At 38.8% G+C, this 20,250-nt stretch overlaps 1 protein-coding gene across 1 annotated transcript; it reads left to right on the top strand.

The window, feature by feature from the left end:
* The first annotated feature begins 2,190 nt into the window (after positions 1-2,190).
* LOC110044079 (uncharacterized) lies at positions 2,191-13,677 on the top strand. Its single transcript, XM_089272453.1, has 7 exons — positions 2,191-2,738; positions 6,342-6,380; positions 7,655-7,962; positions 9,160-9,302; positions 10,807-10,963; positions 11,287-11,441; positions 12,415-13,677. The coding sequence occupies exons 2-7, from the start codon at positions 6,366-6,368 to the stop codon at positions 12,705-12,707; spliced, it is 1,071 nt and encodes a 356-aa protein (XP_089128579.1). The 5' UTR covers positions 2,191-2,738; positions 6,342-6,365; the 3' UTR covers positions 12,708-13,677.
* The last annotated feature ends 6,573 nt before the right edge of the window (positions 13,678-20,250 follow it).

Genomic DNA, 20,250 nt, shown 5'->3' with positions numbered 1-20,250 from the left:
TGGCGCCTAGGCTCGGGGAATAAAACAAAAGAGACAACATCGCCTTTGAGGGTTGAACAAATGATTTATTTTCTTGCGTTAGTTCCCTAAACCCCGGCCCTTTGTTAAAATATTATGACAAGACGGCGACACTTGATGCTAATTCTGATGTAGGTACTGTTGGTAAGCAATTATCACTTGCCTGCACATTTAAGATATACAACGACGATATTTAATTTGCCAGGCATGTCACGGTAGAACAACTTCTGCCTTCTAGTGCAAATGTTACAGGAGATGCAAATTAGAATAATAGAACTTACTAGTAAGCGCTAATGAATTTAATTGTATACAATTAATAGAAAAAAAGCATGCGGTTTACAAAGACAGGGTAAGTAAAACTGTAAAAGATACTTTGACACTCCAAGTGAGACCAGAATCCTTGATTCATACCCCTAAGCGAGACGACGAGCATCCTCGAGCTTTATTTATGAGAGTCCCCCCCCCCCCCCCCCCGTGGGTCTTTCATCGAGAGATGGAGGGCGTTTCTTTAAGGCGAGTTTTGTTCCCATTCAGCTCGTTTCTTTTCGTTTAAGATGTACGAAGGGTTATAGATTAGATAATTAATCATTGTTTTACCAATTATGTTTGCTAGTTCAGTTCCAAAAACCCGGAGGAAAAAAGATAAGCCAGTTGTCTTAGCTAGCGACTCGTGCCGGGGGGATGGGGAATTGTTTTAGGAGGTCTTGTCCCGGGAGTAGGGGCGGGGCAAATAAACAAATTGCTTCGTGCAAGTGACTTATAAAACGCAATGGCGACGCACCGCTTGCCGGACGTAAAGAGATTTTTTGTAGGAAATCCGATAAAGTTTGTTTCGGCTTGGCTGGAACAAAACAATCTTTCTAAATTAAAGTTCATATTTGAAGGTAGGTTTATTTAATAGAAATATGAAATCAAAAGAGATATACTTTATTACTTATCGAGTACCTGTATCATTGAGTAAAATGATTGTTAGTCCTCCGATCATATAAAATCGGCAACTATTGATTTAACTTTTTGAGAAAGTCAGATTTTTTTGTAATAGCTTTTTATACGACTTTTATATTGAAAATATTCATTTGCTTAAGAAACGCTTCGAAACATTATATACAATTCAGCATTCTCTTTACTTTTTGAAAAGTCAATGTTGCATGGTAAATAAATCAGTTCTTTTTTCAATATATGGTATATATATATTGCTTTACGTAGTATCCTTCTTTCAATAAACTCAAGAAAAGCGTTGCGTTCTTGATAAACGTCTGTTTTTGCTATTGCATGTACAAGAATCAATTAATATTGCCGGCGTTCCGACGTTCCGACGTTTCGGAGTTCTTGGTTTCAGTACAAGCCCTACATTACCCAATCACGACGCGGTCGGGTGGTCGTGCGTAATGACTCGAAAAATTATGCGCAGCAAGAATGCGCTATGCAGTTGAATGGAATCATCTTAAATACTAAGCTGTGGTGTACCATTATTTCTGGCCAAGAGAGCCTCTACATTTCTATACTACTTTTTTGTTATAATTTGTTACTTTGGAACCTGATTTGAGCCGGCATCAAAATCTTTACTTGGCTCGCTCTATTCTTGGTATGCACGTGACATCATCATTTTCTAAAATTTAAAACTAAAAAGCCACGAAAGTTTTTATCCTCATCAGGCATAAGAGGGGGTGAATTTATATCTGTTAACGACTTTTCAGCTCAATAGCTTGCTTCGTCTAAAAACAAGCGCATTTTGAATTTCGGCAGAGTTATGGCGGTGCATGACATAACGCTATGAATGCGTTTGTCGAAAAATATATACTTATCTCGTGATTTTTAGCCTTTTTAGAAGTTAAAGTATTAGGAAAAGAGCTTATTTAATGTTCGCTTGATCAGTTCAGATAATCAGTCGCCTAGATAGCCAAAGTAAGTTCCAGAAGTTTTTTTACACTATTTTCTGACCGGCATGTTGGTGTACCACTGAGGTGGTACACCAACATGGCGGCTCCATACTGGGTTCTGTAAATTTGTGTAGCATATGTATATGCGACGAATATTTGAAGTTGGGGAAACGTACAGACCTAAAACTTGGGTAAGTGTCTACTTTATTTATCTCCTATAACGTCACAATTTCTTGACTTCATCCACTGAATGGTTTTCGAAGTATTTTTTTATTGCGTGGAATGAAAGTGATTTATTCATGTCTGCTCCTTTGTCAGACTAGAAATTGGCGGAATTCCATTTTTTTTTTTTGATATAATAACTAGCAATATTACACACCCCATAAAAATCTGGGATAAAACAGTAGGCCAGAGCTGTTTGTTTAGCTGTTTAATTAACCTTCAATAACGAATTTTAAAATCTGAACATATTATGCAAACGATCGGTATTTTCCACATGACTTGTCTAAATGGAGAATTTGAATTTTAAATAGCGGATAGAATGCTATACTTCTCAGTGAGCTTAAACTGGTTCACTTCCCTTGGCCTTGGCTAAATTGAGCATTCTGAAGCGGTACCATCACACCCCCAAAAAGTCTTGATCTAAATGGGACTCAAAAGTTGCATTTTTTATTGTCGGTGATGAACCATATAACGGTATCTTTCATTTCGTGACTGTTGTCACATGGCATTTTCGTGACTAAATTAAATTACACATCAAATAAAATTAGCCGGGTACGCGAGAGGAACAAGGTACTGAAGAGTAAAGGAACACACACACACTCACACCCGAGAACGTAGGTAAGTTCGGTTCCCTTATTTTAATTCATAGGTTATGTTGCTATTTATCTTTAAAAAAGAATTTCTGCGATATTTAGAGTCATTATAAACTTCGCTTGCATGCTATCGCTCTGTGTTACATAATAGTAATCTAATTGTGATTTCAGTCCACTGCTCTTTCTACACTATCTCAAGGAAATAAATCCATAGACTAGTAGCAAAGACCGGTCCACTTCCCTCGGTGGTAAAGTAGTGTGTGTACCAACGATAATAACTACCCTTAAGAGTTAAAGACTCACTCCTGGCACCAAGGCCTAGGGAGACGCCGCGCAAGCAGAGAGACGAGGGTGGTAAATTGCCGTTGAGGGATGAATAAATGATTTAATCTTTCTCTTGTTGCGGGTTCCCTAAACGTAAGTTAAACTTTGGCCCTTTTTTTAGAATATTTCGAAATTCTAATGCTAGTTGCTCTGTTGGTAAGAAAATATCATTTGCTTACATATTTACATGTAAAGGGTGCGTCCCTATGGGGTGATCTGGACCTGAATCAGTGATCGAAGATCACTCAGATCATGGTAAATCAAAGGAACGTCGATGAATCCACTCTGGTCATGGATTCATCGGTTCCTTTCAGGATGCGTTCATTTGGGATGATCTGCATCAGGATCAGTGATCCAAACACAGGCGGCCCAGACATTGAATGCGATTAATACGTGACATTATGCTGTTGGCGATTACGTTACAATTTTAGCCGTTTGTAAGACAATGTATGAGAACGCTTCGAAAATTCCTCTAATGCTACGTGTAGAAAATAGTTTGAATAAAATGGCTTGTCTTATGTTTGCATTGCGTTATTTTAATGTCTCTAGGTTCCTGGAGGTGGTTTAGAGCCATTTAGGCGAGTTTTACTTTCTGGCAGTTTGCTTCCCCTGAAGAGAAACGAAAGGCGGGCGACCCACTGGCCCGACAGCCTGTACTCAAAGCTCCGTCAATTCCACAAAAATGGTCTAATCTAGTCAAAATTGCCTCATGACAGCCGTCGATAACTCTTCTTTCCATTCGCTTGCCTTCAAAGTTCCAAAGTTTATCTTAACCGCCGGAGAATCGCTGGTTTTCCAGCTCTTGCTTTTCATTTTTACTCCGTCTCGATCCGTAACCGATTATCTTGGCCACAGGATTTGAATTTCTACCTTAGCAACCGGGCCATCGTGACAAAGTCGCCTCCAACCGTCGAGAGGCACGGGACATTTTTTGATCATGCAAATTGCACCGTACCGCGGTGTATAGCTGAAGTTAGCGCCTAAAAGCACTGTTAACTGCAAAAATACAAGGAGCAAACAATGTTCAGCTGAATTTAGCGCCTAAAAGCACTGTTAACTGCAGCGAGAGATGGCAACGAGTAACTGACCTATGCCCCGTGCCTCTCGACGGTTGGAGGCGACTTTGTCACGATGGCGAGGTCGTTCAGCTAGAAATTCAAATTCTGTGGCCAAGATAATCGGTTACGGATCGAGACGGAGCAGAAATGGAAAGCAAGAGCTGGAAAACCAGCGATTCTTTGGAACCTTGGGAGAAAGCGAATGGGAAGAAGAGTTATCAACAGCTGCCATGAGGCAATCTTGACGAGATTAGACCATTTTTGTGGAATTGACGGAGCTTTGAGTGCAGGCTGTCGGGCCAGTGGGTCGCCCGCCTTTCGTTTCTCTTTAGGGGAAGCAAACTGCCAGAAAGTAAAACTCGTCTAAATGGCTCTAAACCACCTCCAGGAACCTAGAGACATCAAAATAACGTAATGCAAACATAAGGTAAGCCATTTTATTCAAATTATTTTCTACACGTAGCATTAGAGGAATTTTCGAAGCATTCTCATACGTTGTCTTATAAACGGCTAAAATTGTAACGCAATCGCCAACAGCATAATGTCACATATTAATCGTATTCAACGTCTAGGCCGCCTGTGATCTTTCATGCATGAAATGAAATTAGGGTACGCGCGAGTAACAAAGTACTGAAGAGTAACGAACACACACACTCACACCCGGGAACGTTGGTAAGTTCGGTTTCCTTATTTTAGGTGAAAGGCTACTCTATTTTGTATTTCACGTTGGTTTAAGAATTTCTGCGATATTTAGAGTCGTTTAAAACTTCTCTTGCATGCTATCGCTCTGTATTGCATAACAGTAATTTTCATTGCCATTTCAGTCGACCGCTCTTTCTAAAAAAATCGGTCCATTTCCCTCCGGGTGGTAAAGTAGTGTGTGTACCAAAGATAACTCCCCCTGCTAGTACAAGAGTCAATCGTGGCGCCGAGGCATGAGGAAGAAAAAAAAGCAGAGATACTTACATGATACATTACCGCGGAGGGAAGAATAAATGATTTTATTGTTTCCTTGTTTCGGGTTCCCTAAACTTAACTTAAACTTCGGTTCTTTGTCAGAAAATTTCGTAAAGGTCGAGACACCAAATAGTAAAAAAGTAATTCTAATAGTAGCTCTTCTGTTGGTAAGCAACTGTCATTTACTTACATAATTAAAGGATGAGTTCCTTTGGAATGATCTGAATCAGGATCAATGATCCAATATCACTCCGATCAAGTGGTGCATCCAATACGAAACGACGGTTAATAATCCGACAGACTTTTTACTATAGAAACGTTTCAAAATGTTCAAATGTTGTTTTTATAGTGGACAATGCACTTGGCTACACCCAGCTCGTTCTCAGCAGTCGTTCTCAGGCATGCCACGTTAATTGAAAGAAAGAAATATTTCAAATAAACAGAATAGGCTTAAAAATCCCTACTGGGGGGAGGCAGACCAGTTGGCTATTTACAAACATGACCGAGGAGTTGAACTTGGGTCTACCGAGAAACAACTCCAGCTAAGTGGTCAGAGCGGGACTTGAACCCGTAACCTCCGATCACCTCCGGATCTCAAGTCCGGTGCACTAACGGAGTCTAGGCCTCGCTGCCTCCTTTCTGCCGGCTTCAGAGCAAATGTCACAGAGATAAACCTTAATGACTTTAGAAAAGTATTAGCCAGCCTTAATGTAACTTGGGACATTTTGTAAATTAAATTTCTGCTTAATATAGTATTTTAAAATATTCAGTATACAGATTTGTTTCATTTTAGCCGTTAATTGTAAATATTGTACAGAATTGTAGTTTGTATTTTACAGTATATTATGTTGATTTTTTTTGTTAATTTTCTCTCGCAAAAATTAGCATGTTTAATAGCTACCCTTAAATTCGAGAAAATCAAACAACAATAACAAAAGATGTGCCGTAAAAGTTCGTAATCAGTTAAGGGGCGTTAAGCTACATGACAATCCTTGAAGCTTGTTGGTAGTTTTCCAGTTGCCCCAACTTCCTGTGATACTGAAGACTACGGCTAATGTCCATTGAACGTTCAGTTTACAACAACGCATAAATTGATCGATTACATGATTCAATTTAGGGCTGTTCAGTTAATTAGTTAATTGATTGATTGATTGATTGATGATTGATTGATTGATTGATTGAATGATTAATGGCCCCTGTCCTCTGCGAGAATTTCAAACTTAACATATTGTTTCTTAAATAATCAATTAATTTTAACTGCTCCGCCTGTTTTCCTTTCTTGTGTATAGACAAGACGCTAAAAGAGAACAATTATGGAGCAGCTGAAGGTGAGCATATGTGCACATAGGCTGGATTTTGAGGGATTACAGAAGTGACAACTTCTCGGAGATCTGAAATCTGGACATTGTTCTTGCACCTTGACCCTCATAATTATTTACCCACTCAACCCCCAAATTCCCTAAAACAAATCGATGTACCCACCGGCTACTCCAAACGAAATCTGCCGGGATTACAACACCTGTGTGCATGAACGGCCAAATTCCCGCGAAATGTTCTTGAAACTGAAGTTTTGTTGTCGTGGGCTTCATAATAGTTGAAGGTTTTCTTGACCTCTGTTGTCTTTCCTTTTGATGGTGTCCCTACGCTAAGTTGAATGGGCCATCCGTAGCACTTACTCGGTGTTATGTGACGTTACTGATGAGTCGTTCAAGAATCGACATTGGAAAACAACTGCTGGTTTACAGTGTCACGCCATTCAAAATAGACTGTCAAAATAAAAATCAAAACCGTTCAGTAGATCAAGTCCAGAATCTGGGAAATGAAAGAAGGTAGATATGCAAAGACTCTCGCCAAGATTCTGGTCACAGCAATTTTTCTTACGCAAGATATTAGGAGAAATTTTTTACCCAAATTTATAAAGATTGTATGGAGACGCCATGCTGGTGCCCATCCGTATGGACACCGACATGGCGGCCGGAAACCAGCAGAAATATCTGTCACTGAGTTTTGCTACAAAAGCGTGAATTTATTCCTCGAGGAACTCTAAAACATTAAAATAATACCTTTTCTAAGACACGAACAGTTCAGATGGCCAAATTCCCCGATATGTCACTTTTTTAACCATCATGACAGCTCTCCTGGCCGTCATGTAAATGCCGCGTCACGCAAAAGCTTAGAAATTCAAGCGTAGTATATCACAAAACCAAGAACCCATTCGGAGCGAAAATTTGTATGAATATTAGTTTTCAGCAGCTCTTATACATCATTAAAGTAAAATCTTGGGAAGATCAATAGTTTTGTAGTTTGAATTTTAGTGACGTCATGTGAAAACCAGCTATAGAGTCGCCTCCTCCGTCCTGATCCAATCAGAGAGTCGCTTCTAAATGGCAAAGTTGACAAAGACCAAGAGAAAATGAGGGATTACATGGCCAACTAGTTTAATTTTTAATATGGTCGATCCCCGTTATATGCATTCTTCTTCTTCAAAGATAGCAAGATCACTGCGCTGCTCTTTTGCGAACCTACCGGTGCCTGTCAATCTGGATTCATTGAGTATAAGTACATCTCTTTATTAACTTAGTTTAATTTCAAATCACTTTAGATTTTGCATTTACTGGGTTCTCCATCCGACGACTTCAGTTTCAAGATAACCATTCTTTATTGTGGCGCTTTCTCTGATGACATGGGTAATGGAAAATATCGCTCTAGCTACGCCATTGTTAGGCCAGATGGCACTTGGTCATTTGTGAAGAAACTCTCTTCCATCATTGACGTTGAGAAAAGAGAAGAAATAACGAATGACGTTGAGCGAGTTGACCTCACAGCCGCCCTACAACACACTAAATCAGTTATCAAACCTGATGTGGCTTTGATTCATTTTGTTTGTTACAAAGGAACAACAATTTACAGGTCAGATATCTATATACTGTACTTTTTCATATTAAGCAATTAGATTATGAGCTCGAGATTTCTATCGTGTGATAGTTGACGAGGGCTGCGCCCTCGTCACCTATCACGCATAGAAATCGAGAGCGAATAATCTAATTGTTTCAGTATAAACCTACTAGTCGTTCAAAACTTTATCGAAATCTTCTTCACAGACACTTCGAAAACGCCAAGAAGCGGCCGTGATTTTGTTAACAAGGGCACACTGCTACGCTACTCACCATCTATCACAGAATAGATAGTGAGTAGCGTAGCCAATCAGAGAACGGCATTCGTGATGAAACGCTAGTAGATTTACACTAAAACTGAGTAGAGGTTTTATACGGATAGATCACACGAGTTAATAAGTGGTTTTCGTTTTTGACCTTGAAATGACGAAGCACAAATCAAAAACAAAAGTATTCGTAAAATGAAAAATCAAATGAAAAATAAAAAAATGAAAAATAGATCGATAGCACTGTTCACGTTCCCATCGGCTAAAACAAAATGAATTTTGGAATACCCCCGTGCAGGGGATGTTTAGCTTTGTAGTGGGGTATTTCAACTGTCATGGTCGACAAGTTCTTGATAAAAAAAAAAATCAGTTATACTGTTTAATTGAAATTAAAACATTTTCGCATTTTTTGAATTAAACTGCACAGGTGATCGCATGCAATTGACAAGTGAGACTACATGTACAGAGACGTAAAACTATCAAATTACAACGTGCTCTTGTGTGGAACTGTAGATGCTCTACTTAATTAATGGAGTACCTTAAGGCGGTCGTTTCCCGTAAATCTTTTTTCTTTATTTCTGAACGTTTTGTTTCTCATTTCATCGTTTTGTTTCTGAACGAGAGAGACGTTTTAAATAAAGGACAGCAACAAGATTCTATTTGTTATGTTTGTATCAGGAGCATATCACATGTGATATGCTCCTGGTTTGTATGTATAATTTCGCCAGTAGTGTAAATTTTTGCGGGAATTTTTTTTGCGGATCATAAAAAAACTCACAAAAATCGCAAAAATTAGAACCCGCGAAAAATGAAATGTGCATGAATAACATTTTCTTTTACTATCACAGATCACTACATCTGTTCATGCTTAACATTCGATTTTCCATCAAAGTCTTGATTGAGTCTTGATTGAAAACCACTAAGAGCAACTTTGTTTTATTTTGAAGAGCTCTAATCGATGCCTTAGACATTCCAGTGATTGGTGGATTGGCAGAATCGCGATACCTTTCTATGGATAAACTGAAAACACGTGGTGTTTTACTTGCTAACAAGAATGTTTGGATTGCTGAAGGAGTAGTGTACAACAAAGGTAACTTGTCTGTTTGTTTGCTTTTATTTTTGCCATTTACAAATGTAATAACTATGTATATTATAGGCAAGGAAACCCAGAGAAACCAATTAAGACTTATGTAAAGGACTACCTTAAATACTTAAGTCTTAGCAAAAGAATAGCTAGTTTTCACATGACGTCACTAAAATTCGAACTACAAATCTATTGATCTTCCTGAGATTTTATTTAAATGATGTATAAGAGCTGCTGAAAACTAATATTCATACAAATTTTCGCTCCGAATGGGTTCTTGGTTTTGTGATAAACTACGCTTGAATTTCTAAGCTTTTGCGTGACGCGGTATTTACATGACGGCCTAGAGAGCTGTCATGATGGTTAAAAGAGTGACTTATTTCGGAGAACTTGGCTATCTGTACAGTTCGTGTCTTAGAAAAGGTATTATTTTAATGTTTTAGAGTTCCTCGAGGGATAAATTCACGCTTTTGTAGCGAAACTCAGAGACAGATGTTTCTGTTAGTTTCCGACCCCCATGTCGGTGCCCATACGGATGGGCACCAGCATGGCGTCTCCATACAAATCTCTCTAAATTTGGGTGAAAAATTTCTCCGCATATCTCGCATAAGAAAAATTGCTGTGACCAGAATTTTGGCGAGAGTCTTTGCATATTTACCTTCTTTCATTTCCCAGATTCTGGACTTTATTTATTGACCGGTTTTGATTTTTATTTTTTTGATCTATTTTGAATTGCGTGACACTAAAAACCAGCAATAAGTATGCTGTCATCAGCATACAAAATGATCATTATTTACGATAAAAAGTAGCTAAGCAAAACTAAACGCGCGAATGCCCAACAGCAAAGGAAGGAACAAAAAATTAAAGGTAATAAATTAAAAATAAAAATAATACAAAAAATAATAAAAAGACATTAAAAAAGCGAAAAAAGCACACACAAGCAAACTAAGAGCAGTAAAATGTACTTTAATATGCCAAGAAAGATGACTTAAGTTTAGAGGTGAACACAGTAATGTTAGAGGTATTTTAAATTTCAGTGCTAATTTCATAACTAGTCTGCGCATGTTTATTTCATCCATTTCATGTATCTATATTTGTTGTTTGTTTACTTATACCAAGAAAGATGGCTAAGTTTAGAGGTGAACACAGCAATACTGGAGGCATGTTGAATTTTAGTGCTAATTTTATTACTAATATGCGCATGCTTATTTCAATCATTTCATGTATCTATATTTGTTATTTAACGTGTCCTTGTAGCACTGTCTCAATATGGTAATGTGCGCTCAGTCAACAGTTATCTTGCGATATACGTATAGCTTAGTTTCGTGTGTTGAGGGGAAAAGTGATAACTTTTCTAGCTTTTCTATAACAGATGCAACAAAGTGTGCCTTATCAGCAATGTGTTGAATAAAAAAGCACTTATCTTGTGAAATCTCCCACAATATATCAGTCTTCAGTGATTTTAACCAACTAAGCCTAAGGAGAGTCAAGATTATCTTTTCCGTCTCAGGAGATCCCTTAACAGTTGAAGAAATCAAGTACCCGTGTGTGGTGAAAGCAAGCTTAGGAGAGGACACCAAGGCAGTGCGATTGGTGAAAAACCAGGAAACATTGCATGAAGCCATTGAGCATGTACTTTCCTTTTCGGATCATGTAATTATTGAAAGGTATAACTTTGCACCTGTAAACACGCTTGTCTATTCAAGTAACGACTGTACAAGGCATTACTTGTTAACCTGTCGTGCTCTAAGGAATATTTTATATTTTAATTCTGAATTTATCTTAGCGAATATAGTAATTGTAAGTAGTAACGTTATTGTAAATAGTCGTGCGTTTCTGTCATGAGCCCCTGGCTCGGGAGATTGGGCAACCACTCCCCACGTTTACGACTTAAAATAAAGATACCTTACCTTACCTTACCTTACCTGCCAGATACTTTCACTTGGCCAGGGTATCTTTTGAATCGCTTTTGAATTGGTTGATTCTACAGGTTCATCGAGGGAAGAGAAATCCGTTGCGCTGTTTTAGAATCTGTGAAAACTGGGAAGTTGAAAGCTCTGGCGTGCATTGAGTACAATGTTTGTCAGGACGACATTAGGAAAACCGAGGTCAAATTACAGTTAAACGAAAAGGGCCTTCCCCTTGGTAAGTATTCCTCTTCGTAATTTTAACCTATAGAAAGCGAGGGACTTCATCGATGAGTTACAGTAGAGGTTGGAAATCACAAGTGCAGCAGCCTGTCGTAAGCTTGTAATTCATTTGCTTGTCACACATACAAAATATAATATATACCAGAAAGTAAAGAAGAAAAGAAGCTGAAATTACACGCGTAATCTATTACCTTAAATAAAAAAATATGTATTTGAACTGAACAATGAAGAATATCAGATAAATAATGGTAAGGCGTTGCAAAAAACAGTGATATTATCTTAATGTGAAAGAAAATGAGAATTGATTAGTAGCTTTGGAGAAAGCTCTGTTTCAGTTTAACTTTGAATGATGAAATTGGTAAGTGCTTTATATCATAATCAATAGCATTCCATATCTTAGGGCCCTAAAATCGAATATTAAATTTTCTTACTTTGGGAAGATAGTAAGACTGTTTTGCACAATGCCTGGTATTGTAACTGTGGACGGTACCTAACTTAGTGAAGAAGGACTGGAAGACAGAGGGTAACAATTGATTATGAAATTTATACATGAAAGTGGCAATGACGAAGGTAACGAGATCAGAAAATTTAATGATCTCCAGAGACTTGAATAGCTGACTAGAGTGATGATCAAAGCTAGAGAATGTCATCACCCGTGCTGCTTTTTTTTCTAAGATAAAAATTGGATTTACAGTAGACTCATAAGTATTACCCCAGGCAATCAGTCCATAAATCAGAAAAGGATATACTAAGCCATAATATAAAGTTAATAAAATTTCTTGACTTAAGCTTACTACTGAGTTTGAGAAGTTATTTTAGCCGCAAAAACTCCCAACACGTTCAATTCAAACGGACCCAACATAATGAACCTTAGAACGCTGAATAATGGTGGCCAACATGCAATGTTGAGAGTGTTTCCAGGCGGCTTTACTGCCTACTCTAATTAGTGAATTTGCCTTTTTTTCTAGGCAAGTCTCCAGCTACTAAAACGTGGTTCCTTGATCCTTTAAAGGAAGGAGAACTCATCAACCGCATTCACCAGCAAAGTTACCGAGCTTTCCGAGAGTTGGGTCTCCAAGATTTTGCAGCGTTTGATTTCCGGATAGACCGCCAAGGGAACCCATTTTTTCTGGAATGTAATTTGTTCTGTTCCTTCGGTCGTCAGAGTCTTGTGAATGTTATTGCCAAAGAGTCAGGCATCACGGACGAAAGTCTGTTCGACATGATGGTCGAGAATGCTTTGTTACGGAGAAAGAAATAGTAGCTATTAGTTCCGTTCACGTTGTAAGGGCTAGAAATAGACATCTAATTGACCGAAACTGGGAGAGAATGAAGGCTATAATCTACGCAACGTGTTGTCATTATCAGCGGGAGGACTGGAAACTATATCTAAAAATAACTTGTGGGTTTACCCTGAGAATAAGGCATCTTACCCTTCATCCTCTCATGTTAAAAATTAAAAAAAGATAGAACTATTTGGTAAATTTCTAGAAGTAGCTCTCTAGGTAGCATCCATGTCCAATACTGTCGAGTAGAATCGTACCGAAAAGAGAAATTTCGATTCGTACGATTCACGCGAACGGAATTTTTATACCAGCAGGCTGCAGGTAAAATGGTTACCTATACCACTTGATAGCTGCGTTATTCGTTCAAGAACTTTCCTTGGTTGTTGCAGAGAAAATGACTGTTTTCCATCGTCTCCCGCTTGTTAATCTGGCAATTGTTGTTTGTTTCTGGGAATTGTTCATACGCCCCTTTTGAAAGATATCTCGTAAAAAATTGAACCGCCACGAACGAATTGCGCAACTGCTGGAATGTCTGCACTTAACAGGATATGAGATTCAAGTTTAAGAACTGCACGATAAAAGAGGAATATTAGACACCCGTCGCGTTACAAATCTATTGACTACGTGGCATTGAAAAAATAACGCAGGTATAAACTGGTAATTTTCCTGTGTTATATAAGCTTATTGTCATGTAGTTATATAAGCTCATTAATGTGGCAGTGACCAACCCGAAAGCCTTGGCTACTTTGGTCACTGCGCACATTTTATTTTCTATTTATTGTAATCTTTTTTTTCTGTGTGGTTGTTATTAATATCATGTAATATTTATAGATTGATTGTTAACAATATGAAAGTAGTGCAAAACAGTAAAAACAATCTAAAAGTCTAGGGTTGCCAGTGCCCTCTGTATATCATAGCAGGTAATATAAAGGGTATGAAAGAGGATGTTGTTGTTGTTTTGTTGTTGTAATCCTTTCGTAAAGCTGAAAAAATAACATAGGAAAACAAAACTAAGCAATTTAAATTTACAATGGCGTTGAAAATATTCTGTAACACTTGTTTTATCTCATATGCTCATCATAATGTTGAGCTTTACATGCCTCACTGCTGAATTCCTCCAGACAAATCCAACAAGTGGGCTTTCAGCCTGATTTGACTTTTCTTCAGGCAAAGAAGACAAATATGGGCGACTTCTTTCGACTTTACGTTGTTGCTGACTCCTCAACGAGCTTTCTCTGTTTCAGACTGCGTGCCTTTCGTTTCACAACGTTTGCAGGTACACAATGTATATGACTTCATTGCTGTAGGTAAATGTCCATGCTCTTGCAATGTGATGAGCTCCTGGAGCAGTTTTCATAATCTTTGCATGGATATGGCTTTGTTTCTGTGAGTTCGTTCACGTTGTTTATGTTATGGTGTTAATGAATTAGGTTTACACAATAGGAAACTTTATTAGGTGTAATGGTTACGTAAGATATATTAGCGGAGCTCCGGTGGCCCGAAGGGCCGCCAAGCGGAGCCTCATACTCATATAGGAGAGAAAAGGAAACCCATGAGTTGATTTTCTCATGGTCATCATGGCTAGCGGTATTGCTAGTAGGCGCGTACGCACGACGGCGGCGACGACGACGACGACGACGGAGACGACGGAGTCGCGCAACATGGCTGCCATACTCCAAATAATAGGTTGACAGAGACATGCAGTCCTGGTTTACCGTGTACTTCTTTGATATTGGACATCCATGTTATGATCAATTGACACCTGTCAAAACAAGGTATCCGCTGACCAGTATCACGTGACCATATCGCGGGCTCAAGTTTACAGCTTATCGAGGTCACGTGTTTTTTGAAAGTTGACCGCTGACCAGGTGCTGGTTTTCGATTGAATCGCGGGCTCATCTCAGGTTAACTTGCTGAAAACAGGGCAGGATTGTTCGGAAGCCGGTTAACGCTAACCAAGGATTAAAAGTTAACCGAATTTTAACTTTTTTTTCTATGCAAATGTTTTTTGGCTGCTTTGTTTTGTGTATACAGTGATTATTAAAACTTAAAACAGAAGGCCAAACAATATACAGAAAACCGCGCCGCAAAGCTACAAAACTGAAATCAAAATTCTACGTTCTCCTGGGTTATTTGGCTCTCATCAACGCGGCCCAGGAGCTACGCTTTTAGGCTGGCCTAAATCTATATATTACGTAACACATGTCCCTGAGCGGAACCTTAAATAGTCAAGTTGCATGCATGTTTGGATTATTGGAATTGTATAACTTACGTTTAGCTTAGTAAACATTAAAGTTCGGTCGGCCGTTTTATTCACGAAATAGCCTCATTATTCAGCGCTTGGACACAACAGTTTACATAGTAATGATTGGATAAAGTACCCCTTGTGATACGAATACACCTGAAAATGGGTTTATTCCCGTGTCAGCGTGTGTTCGTATATGTCTCGGTGTTCGTTCACGTGTGTGTGTTTTCTCATGTCTTTCACAGTCTGTTCGTCGGTTAAAGAACTTATCACAATGCTTGCATTTAAACGGCTTCTCCCCTGTATGAATTTTTTCATGTGATGAATCACTAAAACACCTATTACAATGCTGGCATGTATACGGCTTCACTCCTGTATGTGTTCGTTCATGTCTCAAACAGTTTGATTTATCCCTAAAGCTCTTATCGCAGTGCTTGCATCTACAAACTGTACACGGTGGTTTAACGCCTGTATGTGTTCGTTCATGCCTCTTGCAGGCTGTTGACTGGCGAAAACGCTTATCACAATGCTTGCAGGTATACGGCTTCACTCCTGTATGTGTTCGTTCATGTCTCTCGCAATGAGTTGGTTGCCTGAAGGACTTGTCACAGTGCTTACACGTATACGGCTTCACACCTGTATGTGTCCGTTCATGTCTCTTGCAATTCGACGATTGACTGAAGCACTTGTCACAATGCTTGCACGAATAAGGCATCATTACATTGTGTGTCCATTCATTTTGCTAAGACAGTTAGCTCTGGAGTCAAAACAGATTCTGCGGTTTCCTAAGGAAATGACAATGGAAATTTGGTATGTTGTGTTGCTCTTACTACGCTAAAGAAGCGTGGCCGAGTGGTTTAGGCTCCGATTAGGGCGAATGCAGATTCAAGATCACTCGGATCATGGTGCATCAAAGCATAGCGATCAAAGGAACCGATGAATCCTTCTCAAGTGTGGTCGGGTCCTTTGATCCACCATAATCAAAGTGGTCTTGGGTAGTTGATCCTGATCCAAACCATCCCCAAGAAACGCACCCTTTTAATACCTAATATTTCAGGTACGGATCCACACCACTTTTCACCCTTTTTCGGAAATCGGTCAGATTTTTCAGAATGACTTAGAAAAATTTTGCTATGTTGTCGAAATCTTCCCTCATTTTGTTTGTCGTATAAACAAATTTAATAATCATATTGCATGCAAATTTAATAATCATATTGACTGTAAGACGTCAATCATTATCAATTTGATCATTTTGCACTGGCAAATTCACTCTTCTGCACTGGTGTGGGATGAATAGACCTGTTCTCAGCTAAACATGGCCAAACAGAATCTAAAATTTGTTGTAAAACAACAAATTTTATTTACTGTTTGCATATTACTGACTGAAATAAAGGAAATGAAACAGATACTGTCATGGTTCAAAACATGTTGCAAGGTTTGAGGTGAACATAAGGTACCATTTCTACTTTCTTGCTGAACCACATGTAGTTCTATTTGGGCCAGCAGAATGACACTGCCCAATTTTGAAGGAGATATCAACATATTGACACAAAAAAATTAACTTTAGTATTAAACATAAAATAAATTATTTAGCCTCAAGGATTTATATGTATTTTGGATAGAAGAACAAATTCTCTTCTTGCATCTAATTGGCTCATGAACAATAGAATTAAGCTAAGGATGGGAGTCAGAAAAATACAACTGCAAACCACTTCGTTTTAGCAAAAATTCCCCATCAGTTATTAGCTTCTCTCCTGTTGTTTCATAACAAGTGGAATCAAATAGGCCTATATATCGACTTGAGTCGATTTCAAGAAAAAATTTATCCACAATATGATGTTTGCCCCCAATGTGTATTTTTTTTTTATTTTGTTGAGGTTTAAATTTCATTTATTAACATAGTTTGTTAGTTAATTCATGGAAGAATCCCTAGTATGGTGCTGAGCTGCTTTTGGATACCTCTATCTCCATTGTTCCTTTTAATTTAGTTGTGTGATACACTTATTGTGGAGAAAACTGTGATAAAAGTCATGAAAGGTTTAAAATTAAATTAAAAGGCTCCCAAATTCAGTGAAATTGTACCAAGGATACTATTACTTTTTTTTACAAGAAATAATTGTATGTTTGATTCTTAAGAAAAAGACAGTACACTCAAAGCCAGAAGGTTTTTACTTTGCTTTGAGATTTTGTTTTACACTGCAGTATGATGAATTCGTAACAGTTAAGGATTATGAGCCCAAGGGGAAGGAGGGGGAAGACACCCATGTGAAAAGGTCAGGGTTGCTTTTCACCTCTCTTTAAGGGTATAAATCATAGATTTTTGTTTCACTAAAGGGCATTCAAAACAAATGCCAAGTGCCATTTGTAGCCACCAATGTATCTTTTCAAAAAGAAAGAACAGCATTGGGTTTTGGCTCATGGAGCGAGGTAACAGTGGCTGCTTGTGACCGTGTGACATGGTGAAGGAGAATGTCTGGCCCTATACCCACATAGGGTTATGGTTGAAGAAGAAGAATGTATCTGTCAATCTTGCCCTCTAAGATATAATAAAAAACACCATAATATCCATTTTAAGTGGTATCTTTTAGGGGTCAAATACAGCTTGTGCCACACCCAGATTTGTCTCCTTTATGGGTTTAATTCAAATTTTCCAGTGAGCATCTCCAACCTTTTCACCTGGGAGTTAACCCTCTCCCCCCAGAATTGCATGGCAGTTGGCTCTGGTGCTGTTATGGCTTCATTGACCCAAACGTAGAACACAAAAGGAATTAGAGTGACATCTTATAGCGATTAGGACTTTAATGACTAAAAAAGCAAAGTGAAAGTGGACAGCTCAAATTCAAGCTTACAGTTGACTCTCCATAACTCAACTTAAAAAGGCTTAAAAAGGTTTGGGACTTCAGACCGGAGGTAAAATGTAGACTGCTGACCAGGGGTAAAATGCAGACTACAGGCTGTTGAATATTTAACTAAATCATGTTACTATTTCCATCACAGAGAGCTAACCGTAAACAGGTTAACCAGGTGGTTATTAAGGCTAACCTGAGTGATGTTCAGGCTAACCCGAGTGATATTTAGTTTAACTGGAGTGATATTCAGGCTAACTGGAGTGCAGACTTTCACTGCAGTTAGCCTGAATAATAACCCTCTTTATGGTTCACACTCGATAATGAAAAAAAAAAAAAATGACATATACTTATTAAGAAGTCTGTAGTCTGCAGTCTGCGTTTTACACTGACCTTTAAACTAATTTACTGTGCCTTTCACTAACATGTGGACTCTAAAATTCGAAGCTCAACCAACAAATGCGTTTTTCGTTACCGTCAATCAAATGTTCGGCAGCTCCTCCCAGCTTCCGACTACTGCCGAGCGCGCGGTAATCAAATCAAATCGTTGAGCACAGTTTGGACAACATAGTCGGAAGCTGGGAGGAGCCACTGAACATTTGATTGACGGTAGCGAAAAACGCATTTGTCGGTTGGGCTTTGAATTTTGGAGTCCGCATGTTATTGAAAGGCGCAGTAATGTTTTGGACTACAGTATTATTCGTTCTGGCTTGACACGTTTTGACAAATTCCAACATAGTTCGACTTATGGAGATTAAAATTATAACAAAAACCCCGAAAATTGCTTCGTTATCGGGAGGTCACTGAATGTCTGACGGAAATCCAGGGGAAATCGATTTTGGTTCGAGTTAGCACCATGTTTTCAGCGAGGGTTCGAGTTCTGTATTTGGTCATCCCGACAGACGAGGTTATTTCAGGCCCTTTATTGTTATTCAGTGAGATGCATAGATCAAGATATGTTCGTACATTCTATAAATTAGCTAGACAGGAAAAGGGTATTAAATACACTCTCTTACCTTGTTAACAAACAACCACGACGTCTTTCACTAAAGGCCCAAATGCACGCCGCCATTACAACCCTTACACTGAAGCCCAGTCACTAAAGTCGTGCATAGCAGAAAGTTTGGATCGTTGGCTTGGACACATGAAGGTAGGAACGCGGGAACGGGCGAAACATGAACGCGCGAACGCCCGAGCCCCTGAACGCCAGAGCAGAGGTTACTTTGTTTTGCGACAAGAAACCATGTGGCATTACAGACAGGCTAAGAAATGCAATCTAAATAACATAGTCATGTCTCATTGACTTTCATTACAGAACTTTTAGGTTCACTATAGAAATCCGTTGTACCAGGTTAGCGCAGGCGCAAAAATCCCTTTTACGCATTTTCTCTACCCATGAAAAAATCATTTAATTCTCTGCAGAGGAAAGAGCCCATATCGCACACTAGACACTGAATAAACGATACATGTAACTAATCATCATCAGAGACCGTTTCCAGGTTAGTGGGGGCACTGAGGAAACGTCGAAACGGTGGGTAGAAAATCGGTAAACAAAAGTTGGAGAGAAAGCGAGGAGCTGCTCCTGAGGACTGAGAGACTGACTCAGTTCAAAATAGCTCCCTGTGATCATAAATGTTGGCTTCTGAGTGGGCATAGAATCGCCCAATTGCTGGTTTTCAGTGTCACGCAATTCAAAATAGATCAAAATAAAAATCAAAACCGCTCAATAGATAAAGTCCAGAATCTGGGAAATGAAAGAAAGTAAATATGCAAAGACTCGCGCCGAAATTCAGGTCACAGCAATTTTTCTTATGCGAGATATGCGGAGAAATTTTTTACCCAAATTTATAGAGATTTGTATGGAGACGCCACGCTGGTGCCCATCCGTATTGGCACCAACATGGCGGCCGGAAACTAACAGAAACATCTGTCTCTTAGTTTCGCTACATAAGCGTGAATTTATCCCTTGAGGAACTCTAAAACATTAAAATAATATTTTTTTAAAGACATGAACTGTTCAGATAGCCAAGTTCCCCGAAATAAGTCACTTTTTTAACCATCACTACAAGCCTCTAGGTCGTCATGTAAATACCGCGTCGTGCAAAACCTTAGAAATTCAAGCGTAGTGTATCACAAAACCAAAACCCATTCGGAGCGAAAATTTGTATGAATACTAGTATTCAGTTGCCCTTATACATCATTTAAGTAAAATCTCAGGAAGATCAATAGTTTTGTAGCTCGAATTTTAGTGACGTCATGTGAAAACCAGCTATCGGCGGGTAGCGCGTTCACAGTACGTCTTGTGTGTTCTAATAAGAAGCCTATGCTTAGCTAGCTGTTCATCATAGTCTTCCTCGTTTACCAAGATTTACTCAAAAAGTTCAAAAAGGGAAAGAAAGAGAGACTGAAACTAAGAATAAACAAGTA

The sequence above is a fragment of the Orbicella faveolata genome, unplaced genomic scaffold (assembly GCF_042242905.1).
Source record: "Orbicella faveolata isolate gen_17 unplaced genomic scaffold, um_ofav_v1 contig_35, whole genome shotgun sequence".
Taxonomy (NCBI): domain Eukaryota; kingdom Metazoa; phylum Cnidaria; class Anthozoa; order Scleractinia; family Merulinidae; genus Orbicella; species Orbicella faveolata.
Note: the sequence above shows the minus strand (reverse complement) of the source record. Positions and strands in the feature narration are given on the sequence as shown.

Coding starts and splice junctions, on each gene's coding strand:
- LOC110044079 (XM_089272453.1), top strand. Junction 10,964..11,286: donor GATCATGTAATTATTGAAAG/GTATAACTTTGC, acceptor TTGATTCTACAG/GTTCATCGAGGGAAGAGAAA. Junction 11,442..12,414: donor CGAAAAGGGCCTTCCCCTTG/GTAAGTATTCCT, acceptor CTTTTTTTCTAG/GCAAGTCTCCAGCTACTAAA.